The sequence below is a fragment of the Taudactylus pleione genome, unplaced genomic scaffold (genome assembly GCF_031769625.1).
Source record: "Taudactylus pleione unplaced genomic scaffold, aTauple2 ptg000108l, whole genome shotgun sequence".
NCBI classification, from domain to species: domain Eukaryota; kingdom Metazoa; phylum Chordata; class Amphibia; order Anura; family Myobatrachidae; genus Taudactylus; species Taudactylus pleione.
Window position 1 is genome coordinate 4,737,519 of NW_028284510.1, and position 17,504 is coordinate 4,755,022.

At 41.0% G+C, this 17,504-nt stretch overlaps 1 protein-coding gene across 1 annotated transcript; it reads right to left on the reverse strand.

Moving 5' to 3' along the window:
* Positions 1 to 2,926: 2,926 nt before the first annotated feature.
* On the reverse strand, positions 2,927 to 11,569 carry LOC148525479 (formyl peptide receptor-related sequence 3-like). Its single transcript, XM_088470945.1, has 3 exons — positions 11,305 to 11,569; positions 4,760 to 4,859; positions 2,927 to 3,866 (listed from the first exon to the last, which is right to left on the reverse strand). Exons 1-3 carry the CDS (start codon positions 11,567 to 11,569, stop codon positions 2,927 to 2,929), a joined length of 1,305 nt encoding a protein of 434 aa, XP_088327071.1.
* Between the last annotated feature and the right edge of the window lie 5,935 nt (positions 11,570 to 17,504).

The following is a 17,504-nucleotide window of genomic DNA, read 5'->3' on the forward strand; positions in this document are numbered from 1 at the left end:
ACATGTATGTCTTCAGAATATACATTTTAATAACCTAAACCTATCTCTGCTACTGAGTGGAATTAACATACTAATGGCAAACCTTCCATGGGCAAATAAATACTTTCCTGTTTCTGTCTTCTCTGACTGCTAATTAACAAACTAGTATCCAAGAATCAGAGGAAATTACATCCTCCACATCTATTTGAAGCAAATTTTCCACCCCCCACAAAAAACCCCTAACTCTCAATATCATAAAATCCAAAGCCCTGTATGCACTAGACAATATTATTAATGATTTGGCTGACTCTGATGCATCAGAATGACAAATTGTTCAAATCATCAAGTGTGTACGCACTAGGGGAACTCCCACGGCATTGTCCATCACATCTTTAGGTCTTCCCTACATGCAAGTCAAGCTGACAATCTGGTCAATGATTTTGTTCAAATCATGCATGTTAACATTAGAGATTCAACGATGAAACAACCAAATTATGCAAAATATATAATTTGCCCATTTGGTAGATTGCACAGTGTGTATACACTAGATCATTTATCTGGGAGTTCAAGGGAAATCTAGATGACCATAGCAGCATTTGCAAGTCATCTAGTGTGTACCCAAAATTAGGTGGCACTAAGCATATGTAAACAAAATAGACACGTAGCCTCCACTGGTCAATGTTTCAATTCTATTGACAGAATTTTCATCAGGACAAACATTCCAAAAACAAATACTTACTAATATGTTTTTGGATTCTTTGTCCTGATGACAAAGCACCTGGGTGAGATAGGATCTGAGATTGGAAATATTTTTTAGATGGAAACTGCAGGACTGCAAAAGCTACTGGATATGTGGTTTGAAGGAGAGGGATGAGTCCAGGATAATTCCAAGACAGTGTATTTTGGGGCTAGAGGAGATAGTTGTGCCATCAATAGATAATGAAATTGTGGGAAGTGAGGTAGTGGAAGAGGGTGGGAAGATGTTTTGCCATCAATTGATAATGAAATAGTGGGAAGTCAGGTTTTGTGGGAGGGTGGGAAGATGATCAGCTCAGTCTTAGACATTTTAAGTCTTTAGAAATTGCTGGGACATTCAGGAAGAGATAGCAGAGAGACAGTTGAAGATATGAGTCAGTAAAGAGGGGGAGAGATTAGGTAAGGATAGGTAGATCTGAGGATCATCAGCATAGAGATGATAATGGAGGTCAAAAGAGCTGATGAGTTTACCTAGAGAGGAAGTAAAGAGGGAGAATAGGAGAGGTCCATGAACAAAACCTTGGAGAACACCTACTGTAAGAGGCTGTAGGGGACAAGAGGAGTCATGAGTGGTAGCCCAGAAAGGTCAGTCAGAGAGGTAGGAGGACAGCCAGGAGAGGGCAGTACACATAGACCAAGGAAGTGAATGATTTGTAGCAGGAGAGGATGGTCCACAGTGTCAAAAGCAGCAGAGAGGTCAAGGAGAATGAGCAGAGAGTAGTGGCCCTTGGATTTGGCAGAAAGTAGGTTGTTACTGACTTTTGTGAGGGCAGTTTCAGTGGAGTGGAAGGAATGGAAGCCAAACTGAAAAGGGTCAATAAGGGAGTGGGAGGAATGAAAGGTGGTAAGGCAGTTGTAAACAATAAGCTCAAGGGGTTTGGAGGCAAAAGGGAGAAGAGAGATGGGCCAGTAGTTAAAGAGAATGTTAGGATCAAGGGTAGGTTTTCTAAGAATAAGGGAGACAAGGGCATGCTTGAATGCAGAAGGGACAATGCCTGATGAGAGTGAGAGGTTAAGGAGGTGGACAAGATGGGAGCAGGCAAAAAGAAACAGGTAGCGGAGGATGCAGGAGGGGATAGTGTCAAAGAGGAGGGGGAAGGGGTGGTGACCATATGAGGGCCATTACTTCCTCTCCTGATGCAGAGGATCCAGGAAAGGAGGAGGTGAAGACCTGGGGGACCGGTTGGATATGATGTCCTGACGTATGGAATAAATGTAAAGTAGGTAGCAAAGTCAAGGGCAGAGAGCAAGGAGGGGAGATGAGGAGGGGATGGGCAGAGGAGGGATATGAATGTGATGTTATAAAAATTATAAAATGTCTAGTTATGGCTCTTATATGAGCTACAAAAACTTGTCTTCATCAAATATAACTTTAGATATTTTAATACACTGTCCAAGTACAGAATGTAATTGGTGAATCCTGATAATTATAATCAAGCTGACAAGTAAAGTCTGACAATTATACAACTACATTAAGTATACATTACATTATATTAATTAGTGAAACATGATAATTATAATTATGCTAACAAGTAAATGGTAACAATTATAAGCTTATATATAGTAGAGATGTATTGTTCGGTTCTCTAGAAATCTTAATCCACCCGAATTTCATGAATCCAGATAAATCCAACTTGCATTTCTGATCTTTTTGAGGTTCAGAATTCAAATTTTAAATCTAAATTTTTGAATTTTGGGTGATATAAATTACATGATTTTAGCTGTTTTTTAAAAAATGTTTATCATCAAAAATAAAACCTGTAATCCAAATCCAAAACACTTAAGGTTGGTTTTGCAAAACCAAAATCGAAAAATGAAGATGAATCCAGATTCAAAACCAAAACCAAAACACAGTGGTTAAAGCACATCTGTAATATATAGTTGAACATTAATCATGTAAACTAGAGAAACCTACTGTAACAATTATATGATTCAGGGTATAAGGCATCTAATTTGTATTCTCTTTATAGTTTCAACTGGCGTTTCCACCTTCTGACAACTTTAAATTACTGTTTTGTACATATCCTCTTGCATTATATACTACATAATTTGCTTTTTTTATTTTATTCACTCTTCTGTACAATATAACAAGAAATCTTTGGGGATTTATTTCCAAATTAATTTGTACTTGTGAATGTGGAACATAAAAGTAAGATAAAACTACATTACAATTCTCTCTTTATTTTGGAGACTAATTAGAAATCTCTTTTAGAGCACGTTCCAGCCTGGATGGTATGGAATGCATTAAACTCTCTTTAAAGTCTTGGCCTATGAAGACATAGAGGATGGGATTAATGCAACTGTTGAAGTAAGCCAGGCAGACAAAAGATGCATATACTGTGTTATCTATATAAAACCATTCATTAGGCATTGTTATTAATGGCCAAATGTAATATGGAAACCAGCAGATAAAAAAACATGTCACAACTGCAGTGATGATCCTGTACGGCCGCTGAGACTTATTCTGTCTTTTAACTTTTAGAAGTTTAAAAAATATTAGACAATAACACACTAGAATGATAGTGAAAGGAATTACAAACATGGTAACACACCTAGTGATTAGCATATTGTTCATGTGAGAGGAATACCTAGAAAAATGATTTTTTCCCGCACACTCTGAAACATCAGAAGTCCTATGGTTAAAAGTCACATGAGGAACACTCAAGATCAGACTCAAACCCCAAATTATTACTGAAGTGATGCGGGCGCATTTTGGGGTTTTATGAATCTTAGACCAAAACGGCCACATTATAGATATACAGCGATCAATACTCATGGCGGCTAAAAAATTTGCACTAACACACATGGTTATGTGCAGGATACCAGTACTGACTTGACATAATAAATAGGGAAAATCTCTTTTGAAAATCAAAGCCCAGAATGCAATTTTCAAAGGGAGAATTACACAGCAGATGAAATCAGCTATAGCCAGATTGAGGAACCACACAGCACTGACTTTCTTCATCTTGAATCCAGCGATCCAGATAACTAAGCCGTTCCCTGGAATTCCCAAAATAAAAGTGATACTGTAGAAAATGATTGACAGTATTTGAACTTTTTTTTGTGTTTCAATAAGATATATATCTTGGGTCCAATTGTATAAATGTTCAAAGTCCTTGATGGATGGTATGCTGAAAGCAGATTGGAACACAAAGAGTGGTATAATTATTTATTCAGTGCTTTCTAAATTTAACTTAAGTGAAAAGTAGCATGTTGGGAAAATAATTCAGAAATGCTTAATTTCCATTACTTAAATGTTGCATACTATTATACCCTTAACTTCATAAACAGTGCTCCCAAAGTTTAAACATAAACATGCTTCAAATTATATGTTGCAGATATTCCTAAGAAATGGGCCAGAGAAACTAGATTTTCTCAAACTTCTAACCAGGAAAGAATACTGTAGAGTAAGCAAAGCTCAGAATCAAAATAAAAAGCTAAATAATCCCAAAAGATTAATGATAGTATTTATTAATTTTAATCATCTGTCACTACAATGTACTCGAGTTCTAATTGTGCTCCTGATAAATGTGTGGGTGTGCTTCTCCCTACCTTACTTTCATCTACATCTTACTCCCCACTAGGAAGCCCAACACTTGATTGCTTAAGCTCTGCTGCTTATCTGGGTGTTATGGTCACTAATGTGGGAATATACTGTATATTATCCATGTCCTTGTCCTGTACTGTATTGTATTGTACTGTAAGTCTTTGGTCACCTATTTGTTTTACATACATTGTAACGCACTGCAGAACACTTGTGATGCCATATAAATAAATTAATAATAATAATTATGCTATTACCCAGCTGTATTCTGCTAATCTTTTGGTGGCTCCTATCATTACATGAAAAATAATTAAAAGTACAGTCTTTGATTGCATCTGTATAGGTAGAGTTGAGGTAACACCACAGCCAGACAGGCCATCTGGCAATTCTGCAAATGCCTGATGGGCCAATCTAGTCAAACAGTTCTGCTCGGCTGGCTTGCTGAGAGCGAGGCCAATCTAACTGTGACTTGTGGCATACCCCAGTGTTGCATGGTCACTCCCACATGATATGTGGCTCTTTTCCATGTACCACACAAACAGAATGCTGCGGTTAATATTGGCCCCTGTCTGTACGGTACCTGGGTAGAATTTTCAATTTAATAATTATGCAGACAATTATAAATAAATATAATAATAAAATCAATGAAAAGTAAGATTTTCTTTCTGGGTGCATCAGATATAGATGCTCAAACATAATTTCAGAAATCTCCATTACAATTTATCTGGAAGATTCATATCAACACACACCTATCAAGCCACAATCTGTGTCTTACCCTAACCACATAAAGAGTACATATTTCACGAGATTTGACAAATTATTTGGTGATGTCATAGAGAAAATAAAACCTGATAGAAATTGGAAATCACTTAATCTCAGTAGACAAGGAAGAGAGGATTAAAAAAGTGGATGGCACTGGCGTATCTGATGCAGGATATGTGCTGCATATCGGCCTACACTACACACCATGCACCCATTTAGTATAATCACTTTGAAGTTACAAATATGGGAAAATTCCTCTGGTGCATGCACAGTTGAGAAATCTAGGGAAAATATTTCACTGGCACCATTTCCCCAGGGAAAGTGCAGTAGGCTCTGGCACTATGCCTGAGTGTTCATTGTGCATATGCTAGTATGTGGGGAAAGGCATGATCAGAGCCTGCACACTGTCTCCCTCCTTTCCCCCTGGCAGAATTAAATCAATTAAATTGTTTTAAAACCAGCAGACAAAGGAGACAGGAAGTTCTCTTAAATAGTTCTGACTTTTCACAGGAAACATTCCTAATTTCATCAGTGATCATATAAAGCACATTGCAAACAAACACTGTCTCATCTCTGTCTAGCTTTTTCATGTGGCAATTGGAGATTTATCTGAGAATCAATGAGACAACCAGATTCCCGAGAACAGCTGAAACATGTTTTTTTTTCTAAAAACTGCATATCCAAGATGGCCACTGGGTGATTCTGAAGTAATATAACTGATCAGGGCCGGATTAAAGGTGGCCAGGGTCCCCCTCTCATTGGGGCCCCCACACAGAAGCAAACATTGCCCTGGACTGGGCAACTCTGGACCCTTCCTGCCCATCTCCCTGCAGCATCACAGACACAGTCACAACACTGAGTGATGGACTTATTTTTACTTGAGAGAGATGGAGAATAAAGCTTTGTCTCCACCTCTAAAGTGGGTGACTGGCCATGACTAATGATCAAAGCCTGCCCCCTCACTGATCATGCCGCGATCATGTATGCGCAGGGGGCAGGGCCTAATGCAGTGACATGCCCACCCCATAAGAAACCAGATACTTAAACAGCCAGGTAGTGTGTGTGCCTCCTTCTCTCCCTCTATCATTCCCTCAATCTCTCTGTCTCTATTTTTGTCTCCCTCGCTCCCTCTCTCTGTTTTTCCCCTTCACCCTCTCTCCTACTCTCTCTCCCTCTATTTCCTTCTCTCTACCTCCCTCTCTCTCCCCCTCCCTCCCTCTCTCACTTTCCCTCTCTCCATACCTCTCTCCCTTTATCACTATCACCCTCTCTCTCCCCCTGTTTGACTCCCTTCCTCACTTTGTCTCCCTCTGTTACTCTCTGCCTGTCTCCACCCTGTCTCTCTTTCCCTCTTTCCCTCTCTTCCACTCTTTCCCGCTCCCCCCTACCTCCCATTCTTTCCCTCTCTCTCTTTCCCTTCCTCTTTCCCTCTCTCACCCACCACTCAAACTCCTACATTTGCCCATAGCAGAATACTAGATAATGTCTGCAAAGCTGCCGGAAAGTTGGTTCCCAGCAGTGTCGCGGACATGATGTACTATGCTGTGACCTTGATGTTCATTTGTCCAGAGCCAAGTTAAGGGGCATAGTAGTGGCTATGGGGGCCGTGGCAATTTTATTGAAGGGACCGACACAACTTGGGCCCCCACAAGCCTTAATCCATCCCTAGAACTGATTGTCAAAAAGAAACTTCTGCCAGCCAGAGGCATACATCTACTGCAGTGATATATAGTGTGGTGAATGACAACTATGTATCAGTGATGTCATTACAAGCATACTGTATATCACTCATAACGTATAATATGCACTGTGTCTCTCTTACTTTTCCAACTACTTATTAAGGGGCCTACTGTATGTATCAAAGCTTGATGAGAGATAAAAGTGTGAGAGGAAATGTATTAACCAATCAGCTCCTAACTGTCATTTTTCAAACACATATTCAACTGGGATGTATTCACCAGCGCAAAGGTTTCCCCACCGGTGGTACCGGAAGCTGCTGGGCACAGAGTTGTCCAGACTCAATTAGTAAACAGTATAGATAAGGTTTGTGAGTCCAGCGCTAACCTTATGAATCTGTAGTTGTAGAAAACACATGTGGTGCAATATGGATGTACAAGAGGCAAGTTATGTTAAAACAAGTAATATTTAATGGAGACAGATAAATTGTATAGTGAATTATACGGAGTCACATTGCTCCTGTGAAGAAATAACCAAATGTCCAGTTTCTATAATGGTATGATCTGTGGTAAATTGGCTTTTATTGTGTTAAAACAAGATAAGAGAGCTCCTTTAGGGTGCCTCTTTCCATAGGTCAGCAATAAGTGTCTACGTATCCCTGCAGCCAAGCTGGGTACTGCCCCTATGATGTGGGCGATGTCTCTAAGCAAGGATAATGTCAAATACATGGAAGAGTCAACCAGAATATTAAGTGATACAGATTCTTACCACATACTCAAACATGACCCTACTGCACAGTACAAAGCCGAATTGGAAACACTACTTAAACGCGGTCGAGACACAGGCATACTCACAAAACAAGAATTCACATTTCTGCACAACAAACATCCAATAATACCGTTTTTTTACCATTTGCCAAAGGTCCATAAAAACAACACTGTCCCACCAGAACATTACAGTTCACAAATTTGGACAAAATATTGGGATGTCAATGACAGACAGACACTTTGGGTCAGATTCAATTAGCCACAATTATTCACCAAGTAAGGAAAAGGGTGTTAGCCTCAAGCTTTGGCTATTCAATTACAATACCTTTTCCTCATGTGGTAAAATTGCAGCTAACAAGCATTAACCCATAGGATATAGGATAATTACCTGAGCTATGGGTTCATGCATTTGCAGCTCCCACGCTAAGGGCACTTACCACAGATTTCTGTTCCAACCTCCCAATAGGCTCAAACAGAATTCTGTATTAAGTGCATCATTTGGGCTTACAGCGGGCTGCCATGGTCTGCAAATGAATAGCCTTAGCCGACCAATTAGCCAGCCATTAACTACAGCTAATTGATTCTGGCCCTTGAACTTTTCTAAGTAAAGCTGCTGGAATATTTTGAAAGCTGGGCACAAACACAGTTGGACAAATCAGATGTAAAACAGTCTTTGAAAACATTTATTTATCATAATGTCTTATAAAGTTGCCAAAGGCAACATGCACGAATTTCCTTGGTCCTGAATAGGATAAATTGAAATACAAGGTGAGTCTTTCTCATACATAGTTGTTTTGATGTGTACAGTGTTGTGTTAATAGTTACAAATCATAATTTTCTTTTAATAAAACAATTATAATAATAATAGAACAAAGTTTAAATAAACCAATTCAGGTTTATGAATGATTGATTTGTCCACATTTAAAGCAGACATGAAACCATGCAACAAACTTGTTACATTTATGTTTCTATATGCTTCTACTGACAAAATTATAGTATTAAATTTCTGTTTGTAAATTGCTAATGTTTTGTGATACTAGTTTTATACCTTCAAATAATCAAAAAACACTACTATGAAAAACTCTTGGTGTGCACTTTATTGTAACTACATTCCTGCTCATGCTTCGTAGCACATTATACCAGTCTAGGGCCGCCTAACTTCTATCACCGGTCCATGTACAGTTTGACCCCTTCAAACACTAGTGTCTTGGCTATTAGGTCCATATAGTGGGGGGGGGGCTGTGGGGGTGCAGCTGATCTGAGGTATGGAGGAGAGTGGGGTTGACAATGGAGTAATATACTTACTGAAAGTCAAAATCCTGTGTCCCATTATATAAGGTGCGATTTGAATCAGGAATCTTCATGTTGGCTTTCCACCTACAAACATATGAATTATGTATAGTCAGCATTTTGAAAGTTGTAAATAAGCATAACATATAAATATAATTTCTACTGATTACTAACATTTTCTTTTAAAAAGTTCTTAAGCAACATTCACTTTAACTAAGGGATACAATATATAAAACCCAAAAATATAAAGCAATCAATTGTCCAAGTCTATTTTATAAATTCTGTGATGCTGCCAGTCTAAATATGTAGAAACAAACAGGAATAGAGCATATGCTAGGTTACAACTGCAATGAAAATAATGTAGATTTTGCTTAAATTGTTCTACCCAGGGCCTCACATATGTCATGGGCTTGGCAGGTGCATAAGCAAACTAGAATTGGGCCAAGGTTTGTGGAGAGGTGCAACCACCCCTTTCACCCAATTATATTCTTCCATTTTGCTCCTAAAATAGTACTTTAGTGCTCAAATTAATCATGGGAATCTGAGACCATTGGGACTGTCTATTAAGCTGTGAAAAGTGCATTCAGATATGTAGAATGTGGAAAATACACTCCATTAATTGTATAGGACTTAGCAACAATTTTCATCAACGTCTGTATGATACAGAACTTAAGTCTTTGAAGGAGAGAGAATTGTGTGACCATTCACAAAGCATTATCCACCCTCATACATTTTATAGCTTGAAGCAGAGCAGAATACATGAATATGGTAAGCCGACGATTTTCCAGGCCATTTCCATTAGTGATGGCTATAGATGCATAGAATGAGTCTCCCCATGGGAGAGAGAAGGGAGTTGGCTAAACTCCAACAGTGCAGCATTGTGAGTGTCATTCCATGCTATATTTACTACAGTGACGTGCAGTGAGGTCAAATGTTGGGGAGGCACAGATATATCTTCTTTGTATTATTCTAATCATTTTTTTTATATCAAAACTTTGGAGCATGACAGGGAGTATGATATGGGAGCACAGACGGTGTAATGGTTAGCATCACTGCCTCACAGCACTGAGGTCATGGGTTCAAATCCCACACGGCCCTACGTGTGTGAAGTTTGCATATTCTCCCTGTGCTTGCGTGGGTTTCCTCCAGGTGCTCCAGTTTCCTCCCATTCTCAAAAAAATATACTGATAGGTTAATTGGCTCCCCACACAAAATGAACCCTAGTGTGTATGTGTGTGAGCATGTGATAGGGAATATAGATTGTAAGCTCCACTGGGGCAGGGACAGATGTGAATGGCCAACTATTCTCTGTAAAGCGCTGCAGAATATGTGTGCGCTATATAAATAGCTGGTAATAATAATAATAGGGGAAGGAGTATGACTGGGAAGGCTCTGCCTACCCTGGCCACATGTCTCTAATTTACTAAGTAAGAGTTTTTTTAAGTGGAGATATTGCCCATAGCAACCAATCAGATTCTAGCTATCATCTTCTAGAAGGTGTTAGTTAAATGATAATCAGAATCTGATTGGTTGCTATGGACAATATCTAAATTTCTAAAAACTCTCATTTTAGTAAATATACCCCAAGAGTCTGACTCTGTACCACTGCACCTTTCCTCAGCATACTGTATGTGTCTTTTAACTACAGAACTACAGTATAAACATATTTATCTATGTCTTTGGTTATACTATTTGCTGACTAGCAGTATTTATATATAGCATAGAAGGAATTTAATTGATTAAGGGGCCTATATATCAAATATTGATGAGAGAGAAAATTGTGAGATATAAATCACCAACCAATCAGCTTCTAACCTACAGTACATTTTATAGGCTGTGTTTGAAATATGACAGCAGCGGATTGGTTAATACTTTTTCTCTCACAATTTTATCTCTCATCAAGCTTTGATACATAGGCTCCTAAGTCTTGACATATTTGGATTGACAAGTGCTACTGGCTTATCTGGGGACCTTGCTGAAAGGAGCATGCCATCTTCTCGAATCTGTAGACTAAAGGGGAAGCCTCAGTGATAGCAGATGTCATGATCTCGTAGTATTTTGGTGATGTCTTTCATTTCACGTCTCTTAGCCAGGGTAAGAGGGGAGAGGTCTTGAAAGATCAAAAGGTTGGCACCTTCAAAGGCAATTTCAGGAGAACACCTGGCCTGGGAGTAGACCTGATCTTTCACCCTGAAGTAGAGGAACCTAAGTATTACGTCTCTAGGCGAGTCCGAAGCTTGGAAGCGAGGCCGAAGGGCCCGGTGGGCTCAGTCGAGGAGTAGCATATCATCCGGAATGGAAGGTGCAAGAGAGCGGAAGAGATATAAAAGATAATCCTCAAGATGGGTAGACTCCACAGACTCAGGGATATTTTGGATCCGGAGATTATTTCTACGCCCCCTGTTATCAAGGTCTTCTTGTTTGTCAGTAATCAACACAAGGTCCTGAGTTAGTTGACTGCTGTCCTGTTCAGACATCTGTTGGAAACTAATGACCTATTCTTGTTTCCTCTCGAGAGCATCTACATACCTAGGTTAGTGACCTCTGCTTGGAGGCCGGAGAGAGCTTTGTGGACCTCATCATGTATAGCTTGACGGAAGCTTCGCATCTCAGCTAGGATAGCAGCGATATCTGCTTTGGTAGATGGGGCTGCCGAGTCTTCCACTTCTGAATCCACCCCAGAGACATTGCCTAATGATGGAGTAGAGGGCGGTTTCTGAGAGTCCTTTGCTTGGGCTGCTTTAAAGTAGGATACAAGGCCTTGAGAACCTGATTTCTTGTGCCTGCCAGGCATAATGGCGGATGAGGTCAGAAAGTAAATATGTATGTATATCAAAATATAGAAAGATGTAGGGGGGAGTTATAACTTCTTATCAGTGAGGCACACCTGGAACTTGAATGGTAAGAGTTAACCCATTGTAAGGGAAAACTACATATACTGTATCTAGAACTGTAGTAACAATGTCACTAGTTCAAATAGTATAATGTGCAGCCGCACCTTTAAGGCCTCGCAGCTGTAACATATGAAAATTTGATCCCACTAGTATCCACAGCAATATTTGCAGTAGTGTAAGTATGCAGTTGGGATATACTGTAATATAAGCAGTGGCCACCAGATGGAGCTCCAGTACTGGCAGAGAAGGAACAGTCATGCAGCAATTTAGGATACTTTTAATTTGTGACAAGGCAGTGGGCATTCAGGAACTTGGGAAAAAAGGGGGTGATGGTACTCTCCAGTAGGTCTTATTTACTGGGCAAGATGGCAGTGGGGAATCCTGTCATCAGTAGTCCCCTGCAGTGTGGTCCCGGATGCAGCACAAGGGGAACCAATATTAATGGAGACTAGCTCAGGTGTCCACCGGCTATGAGTGAGGCCACTGTGTCAGTTGGAGGCAGCGGACTTGCAGGGAAAGGATGCGCCGGCCGCGGGACAGAATGAGTGGCAGTGCGGCCGTGATCCGTGGTGACGCCCGGGCACCTGATGAGCCACCGCACCAACGAGAGGCAGCGGCCCCACCGGATGAGGAGGAGGACATGCATCAGGCTGGAAACACCGCAGAGGGATCCCCAGCGGCGTCTGAGGCACCAGCCACGAGCAGGGGAAACAGTACGGCTCCTCAGGTAAATCGTGAGCTGCATCAGTTAGGGCCAAGTAGTGAGGGAAATGGCGGTGAAGGCCTCCCAGGAGAGGACTCTGTCAGGGGAAGCATAGTGCTGACTTCAGCAGGGCAAAAGAGCTCCCCAAATAGGCTCAGTCAGGCGTCCATACCCTCAACAGGGTACTAGGTAGCGACTAGCTAATATATGCCCAGGTAGCAGGCAGATAGATTTTATAGTTGGTGAAGCCAATGTGGAGCACAGGGAAAAGTGTCCACCATCTTAGGCCCCTAAGCCACACCCCCTGGCTTTGCTAAATATTAATACCTCATCATGGTTAGAAAATATTTATTTTAGGAATTCTATAATCATTAACTTTTATTAGATCATAGCTCTTCAAACATCATATGTATAATAAATTACATTTAGCAAAATATCTGATCTATGAGCTGGCCTGTCCAATCCATGCAATAGATCTGACAATAGAGTGACGAGGCTGAAGTTAGCTTCTTATTCAAGCTCCAGCTTCTTATTCAGTTTCCAGCTTCTTATTCAGAACATGTTATATTAAACATTTTTATCAAATAGAAACAATAAGCTTACATTGAATAAACAAAATATGGTATCTATTACACAAATTTAAATTGTACTTTGCTTGGCCCACAAAGCTTTTGGGCATGAAATAGGGTGGAAAAGTGGGCACAGGGACCAGATTTTCTATATTTGAATAAGTAGCTGTAGATGTGCAAGGGTTAACTAGCCTTGGGCAACAAATTTGAAACTTGGAATCCACAAAGGGGGGTCACTTACATATGACCCACTTGCAATTGGCCTTGCCCAACAAGGATTTGGGCATGAAATAGGGCATTAAAGTGGGCACAGGCAAAAATTTATACATTTGAATTAATATCTGTAATTGTGAAAGGGTTAAAGAGCCTTGGGCAACAAATTTGACACTTGGAATCCACAGAAGGGGGTCACTTACATATGACCCACATGCAATTGTCCTTGCCCAACACACTTTTTGGCATGATATAGGGTGGTAAAGTGGGCACAGGGACCAGATTTTCTAGATTTGAATAAGTAGCTGTAGATGTGCAAGGGTTAACTAGCCGTGGGCAACAAATTTGACACTTGGAATCCACAGAGGGGGTCACTTACATATGACCCACTTGCAATTGTCCTTGCACAACAAGCTTTTGGGCATGAAATAGGGCATTAAGTGGGCACAGGCACCAATTAATGCATTTGAATAAGTAGCTGTAGTTGTGCAAGGGTTAACTAGCCTTGGGCAACAAATTTGACACTTGGAATCCACAGAGGGGGGTCACTTACATATGAGCCACATGCAATTGTCCTTGCCAAACATGCTTTTGGCCATGAAATAGGGTAGCAAAGTGGGCGCAGGGACCAGATTTACTATATTTGAATAAGTAGCTGTAGATGTGCAAGGGTTAACTAGCCTTGGGCAACAAAGTTGACACTTGGAATCTACAGAGGGGGTAACTTACATATGACCCACTTGCAATTGGCCTTGTCCAACAAGGTTTTGGGCATGAAATAGGGCATTAAAGTGGGCACGGGCACCAAATAATATATTTGAATAAGTAGCTGTAGTTGTGCAATGGTTAGAGAGCCTTGGGCAACAAATTTGACACTTGGAATCCACAGAGGGGGGTCACTTAAATATGACCCACTTGCAATTGGTCTTGCCCAACCTGCTTTTGGGCATGAAATAAGGTGGTAAAGTGGGCACAGGGACCAGATTTTCTATATTTGAAAAAGTAGCTGTAGATGTGCAAGGGTTAATTAGCTTTGGGCAAAAGATTTGACACTTGGAATCCACAGAGGGGGGTCACTTACATATGACCCACTTGCAATTGGCCTTGCCCAACAAGGATTTGGGCATGAAATAGGGCATTAAAGTGGGCACAGGCAAAAATGTATACATTTGAATTAATATCTGTAATTGTGAAAGGGTTAAAGAGCCTTGGGCAACAAATTTGACACTTGGAATCCACAGAAGGGGGTTACTTACATATGACCCACATGCAATTGTCCTTGCCCAACACACTTTTTGGCATGATATAGGGTGGTAAAGTGGGCACAGGGACCAGATTTTCTAGATTTGAATAAGTAGCTGTAGATGTGCAAGGGTTAACTAGCCGTGGGCAACAAATTTGACACTTGGAATCCACATAGGGGATCACTTACATATGACCCACTTGCAATTGTCCTTGCACAAGAAGCTTTTGGGCATGAAATAGGGCATTAAGTGGGCACAGGCACCAATTAATGCATTTGAATAAGTAGCTGTAGTTGTGCAAGGGTTAGAGAGTCTTGGGCAACAAATTTCACACTTGGAATCCACAGAGGGGGGTCACTTACATATGAGCCACATGCAATTGTCCTTGCCAAACATGCTTTTGGCCATGAAATAGGGTAGCAAAGTGGGCGCAGGGACCAGATTTACTATATTTGAATAAGTAGCTGTAGATGTGCAAGGGTTAACTAGCCTTGGGCAACAAATTTTCCACTTGGAATCCACAGAGGGGGGTCACTTAAATATGAGCAATTGGCCTTGCCCAACCTGCTTTTGGGCATGAAATAAGGTGGTAAAGTGGGCACAGGGACCAGATTTTCTATATTTGAAAAAGTAGCTGTAGATGTGCAAGGGTTAACTAGCCTTGGGCAAAAGATTTGACACTTGGAATCCACAGAGGGGGGTCACTTACATATGACCCACTTGCAATTGGCCTTGCCTAACAAGGTTTTTGGCATGAAATAGGGTGGTAAAGTGGGCACAGGGACGATATTTTCTATATTTGGATAAGTAGCTGTAGATGTGCAAAGGTTACCTAGCCTTGGGAAACAAATTTGACACTTGGAATCCACAGATGGGGTCACTTACATATGACCCACTTCTAATTGGCCTTGCCCAACAATGTTTTGGGCATGAAATAGGGCATTAAAGTGGGTACAGGCACCAATTAATACATTTGAATAAGTAGCTGTAGTTGTGCAAGGGTTAAAGAGCCTTGGGCAACAAATTTGACACTGGTAATCCACAGAGGGGGTTAACTTACATATGACCCACTTGCAATTGGCCTTGCCAACAAGGTTTTGGACATGAAATAGGGCATTCAAGTGTGCACAGGCAGCAATTAATACATTTGAATAAGTAGCTGTACTTGTGCAAGGGTTAAAGAGCATTGGGCATCAAATTTGACACTTGGAATCCACAGAGGGGGTCACTTACATATGACCCACTTGCAATTGGCCTTGCCCAACAAGGTTTTAGGCATGAATAGGGCAGTAAAGCTGGCACAGGCACCAGATATTGTAATTTTGAATAAGAAGCTGTAATTGTGCAGGGGTTTAACCACATTTATCTAAGGTTGGGTATGGGATCCCATCGGTGGGGATGGCGATGGTCAGAGTACCAACAGCAGCATCTTGACAGTTAGAATCCAGACAAGATAATGTAAGTACCATAACCTACCTCTCCCCGCACCGTAAACCTAACCATCCCCGCTTTTTGCCTAACACTCTCCCTAATGCCTAAACCCACCCCATAAACCTAACCCTGCCCCTGGTGCCTAATCCTAATCCCAAAACTCCCACTATTCCAGGATACGTACCTTTGGGGTTCTTGCACTGGTATATTGATCGGCAGTATACCCAGAGCCGGCCCTATGCAAAATTTTGACTGGTGCCCTCTAATCCTACATATATATATATATATATATATATATATATACATACTGTACATAGTAATGTCTCTGTTGTAGTGCCCATATACAGTAGTAATACCCCATTGTAATGCCCTTGTAGTAGTGCTAGTTAAACCTTGCACAACTATTTATTCAAATATATTAATTGGTGCCTGTGCCCACTTTAATGCCCTATTTCATGCCCAAAACATTATTGGGCAAGGCCAATTGCAAGTGGATCATACATAAATGACCCCCCTCTGTGGATTCCAAGTGTCAAATTTTTTGCCCAAGTTCAGTTAACCCTTGCACAACTACAGCTACTTATTCAAATCTTTAAAATATGGTCCCTGTGCCCACTTTTCCACCTACTTCATGCCAAAAAGCTTGTTGGGCAAGGCCAATTGCAGGTGGGTCATGTGTAAGTGACCCCCCTCTGTGGATTCCACAAGTCAAATTTGTTGCCCAAGGCTATCTAACCCTTGCACAACTACAGCTACTTATTTAAATATAGAAAATCTGGTCCCTGTGCCCACTTTACCACTCTATTTCATGCCCAAAAGCTTTGTGGGCCAAGCAAAGTACAATTGAAATTTGTGTAATAGATACCATATTTTGTTTATTCAATGTAAGCTTATTGATTCTACTTGATAAAAAATGTTTTAATATAACATGTTCTGAATAAGAAGCTAACTTCAGCCTCGTAATAGAGTGTTTGTTCAGTGATATAGAATGTCCGTAAGGGATTTATATGTACAATATACAGTAGATATACATGTAACGTGTACTGTAGTATGATAAAGAGGTCTATTTTTCATATGATATGTGAGATGTGCGGTACTGACCCCAAATCTGATCACCTGCTCAGAGATGCTTTCACTTTGAGAGATGTATTGTACAGGGGATATAGTTTTGAGACCGGTGGCCGCCGCTCTCAATCCCAACATTGTAATCCCGGCAAGGGATTTAACATAGGTATCAAAATACAGACGTTTATTTTAATCCCAACGCCCGAAGGTAGAGAGGACACCAGGACGATCGTCCGCTGTTGAAGGTGAGAATACACTTAGCCGGGGATGGGGGGATTAGGTTTAGGGACCCCCAGGGAGATTTAGGGTTAGGCACACCCAAAGGAAGGTTAGGGTTAGGATAGGGAAAGGGGGGTTAGGTTTAGGCACTATGGAGGGAGGTTAGGAATAGGCAACCCCTGGGAGGGTTAGCTTTAGAGTTCGGGGAGGGGGGTTAGGTGTAGGCGCTAACGGGGGTAAGTTAGAGTTAGGCAAAAGGGGGAGGTTAGGCTTAGGCACCCCTAAGGGAGGGTTATTGTTAAGGGGGGAGAGGGGTCGGGATAGTAAATTTACCTGTGCTGTCGGGATTTTCACCCATTGGGCTGCCGGTGTCAGGATTTGAATCACCGGG